This window comes from Chanos chanos, chromosome 8, assembly GCF_902362185.1.
Source record: "Chanos chanos chromosome 8, fChaCha1.1, whole genome shotgun sequence".
NCBI classification, from domain to species: Eukaryota; Metazoa; Chordata; class Actinopteri; order Gonorynchiformes; family Chanidae; genus Chanos; species Chanos chanos.
In genome coordinates, this window is record NC_044502.1 from 7,917,844 (window position 1) to 7,920,580 (window position 2,737).

General features: G+C 44.9%; 1 protein-coding gene across 1 annotated transcript in view; it reads left to right on the plus strand.

Moving 5' to 3' along the window:
- Window positions 1-899: 899 nt before the first annotated feature.
- The window catches only part of cdk15 (cyclin-dependent kinase 15), a 13,394-nt gene continuing 11,556 nt past the window's right edge, over window positions 900-2,737 (plus strand). The window contains exon 1 of the mRNA XM_030782353.1: window positions 900-1,106. Coding sequence (XP_030638213.1) covers window positions 900-1,106 — 207 coding nt within the window. The remainder of the gene's footprint in view (window positions 1,107-2,737) is intronic.

The following is a 2,737-nucleotide window of genomic DNA, read 5'->3' on the forward strand; positions in this document are numbered from 1 at the left end:
CAGACAGTGTAAAGGTTATTGTGTATGCCCTCTGGGCATGTAGGCTTTCACCAAATACACAGACTGGCACACACCCACACACACTCCACTGCATCACACACACACACACACTCACACTTGCCTCCCTTTCTAAACCAAATCCTAGTTTGATTAAGAAATGAGATCACCTGATAAGAATGTATGGAATTTCCTCAGCATATGTATCTAATCCAACCCAAGTGCCTCTCTGTTGCTGAGAGAGGGAAAGAACCCCTGACCCCTCTGTCTTTCCTGCAGTCAGATACAGGAATGTTAGGACACTGTAAGAGGAAACAGCTGGTTCACATTTTCAACTCCAGCCCGTAGGACGGGATAGAAACACCTTTACATATACACTCCAAAAAGACACTGAGCTGACTAATCTCTGCCTACGAGTCCTCACTACTCATCCTTGTGTCTCACGGTCTTTTCTTCTTTATGTTTCTCCTCCCCCTCTTCTGTCTCTCTCTCACACTGTCCCCCCATCTGTCTCTCTCTCTCCGTCTCTCTCTCTCTTTTTCTGTCTCTCTCTCTCTCTCTCTCTCTTTTGGGCTCTAACTAAGAGCTCGTTGGCTGAGGGAAGAAATGAATGGGGACATTTGTTCCTGTTAGTGAGGGGAGTCTGTCTGTTTCTGTTTTTGTTTGGTTCTCATGGATGGAAGCCAGAGTCATAAGACTGAGCTTCTGCTAGTGCGCGCGCATGCACGCACACACACGCACACACACGCACACACACGCACATACACGCACATACACACACACACACACACACACACACACACACACACCTACACATACACACACACAGAGTCATGCTGGTCATATGAGCGAATGGGGCCTACCCACGCCCTTACAAAGAGAGACAGAGAGAGGGCTATGATATGGAGGATTTGAGATGGAGAATCAGGGCTGTCGGAGGAGTAATGCGGAGAAAATGCTTCTGCTGCTGTGGAGTAGCAAAAGATGACAGGAGATGGGAGGAGAGAGAAGAGAAAAGAGAAGAGGTGGAGGAGAGGGAAGGACAGGACATGGACATGACAGAGAGGCCATCAAAAAGCTGGAGTGCCTCATCATTGCCTTCCTCTGAGGTAGAGAGTATGTTTGTCTGTTTCTATCAGTCCAAACATTTTGATCCATATATTGTGACAAAATCTGCAAACATCATTCATTTTCCTTTTGATTGTGACACCATGAATCAATGTTATCTGAATGGACTTATGGACTGTGACAAAAAAAAAAAAAAAAAAAAGCTGACTGAATATTATTCTTTTTTTTTTGATGAACTATAACATCATACATACATACATGACATCAGTGTCACTAGATTGTCTGTGGATTGTGACATCACAAGGAGAGGTTAGCGGAATTCTACTTGTCGTCTTTGAACTATGATGTCATAAATGCGTGCTTTTTGTTTGTCTGTGAACTATGAAATCATAGGGGCACCATGACACGACCTAACATAATGCAGTCTGACCTTCACTTAAACCTTAAACACGCTCAAACAGAAGTCTAACAAAGTAACTAAGCAAATGAACAAACCAAACCATATTGTGTTGCTTGCACTGTCAGTTTGAAAGCCAGGAGTGATTGAAAATGGCAATAAGGTAAGGATTATGAGGTCATAGATTGCTATTTATTATTATAAATTAGATTATGCCTCAGTTGATGGAACTCATTGCTCGTGGCACCAGCTGAATGAGTTTGTGACTGGATCCGAATGACACAGAGGCTGTAAAGCGTATCGGTCAGAATAAATCTGGCCCTTTGCTTTGTGTCACTTGTATTTGCAGCGTAGCCAGTTGCTGTAATTGATTAGGTTATCCTCCTGTCTGAAGCACAGCATCAAAGTCTTGTCCGTTAATGCAGCAGTCAAGGGTTCTTCCTGTTGTTAGTATGATGATGCTCCAGGGAGCAACAACAACAACAGCAACAATGATGATAATAACAACAACAATGTGTTTGCACCATAGTTTTCATGCAGAAGTTGACTCAACTTACGAATGCAGTTTAAAAAAATCTTGGTTTTAATCTGACCTCACTGGGCATACCTTCAATGTATCATGGCAAGGACAAACGTCCACATCCCATTGCTTCTCCACAGGGGTGCCCCAAGGCCTAGTGCTGGGACCCCTTCTCTTTGCAATACACACCACCTCCCAGGGTCCGGTTATCCACTCGCATGGCTTCTCATATCACTGCTACACAGATGATACCCAACTATACCTGTCATTCCCGCAAAAGATGACCCCCACAGTCTCAGTGCAGATCTTGGCTTGTCTCTCAGACATATCCGCATGGATGAAGGAACGCCGCCTTCAACTAAACCTCTCTAAGACTGACCTCCTGGTCATCCCAGCCAATTGATCTATTGACCACAATATCAACATAAAAATCGGCTCTTCATCCCTAACCCCAACCAAGGTCGCGAGAAACCCGGGTGTCATGATTGATGATCAGCTATCCCTCTCCGGCCATGTGGCATCAGTCTCCCGGTCATGCCACTTCGATCTTAACAACATAAGGAAACTGACTCAACATAAGGAAACATGACTCAGTATCCCACCCAACTCTTGGCACAGGTCATGGTTATCTCTCGGCTTGACTACTGTAATGCCCCTCTGGCGGATCTCCCAGCATGTACAGTGAAACCCCTAGAGATGATCCAGAACGTGCGGGCGTATCTGGTTTACAGTCAACCTAAAAGGGCACGTGTCAC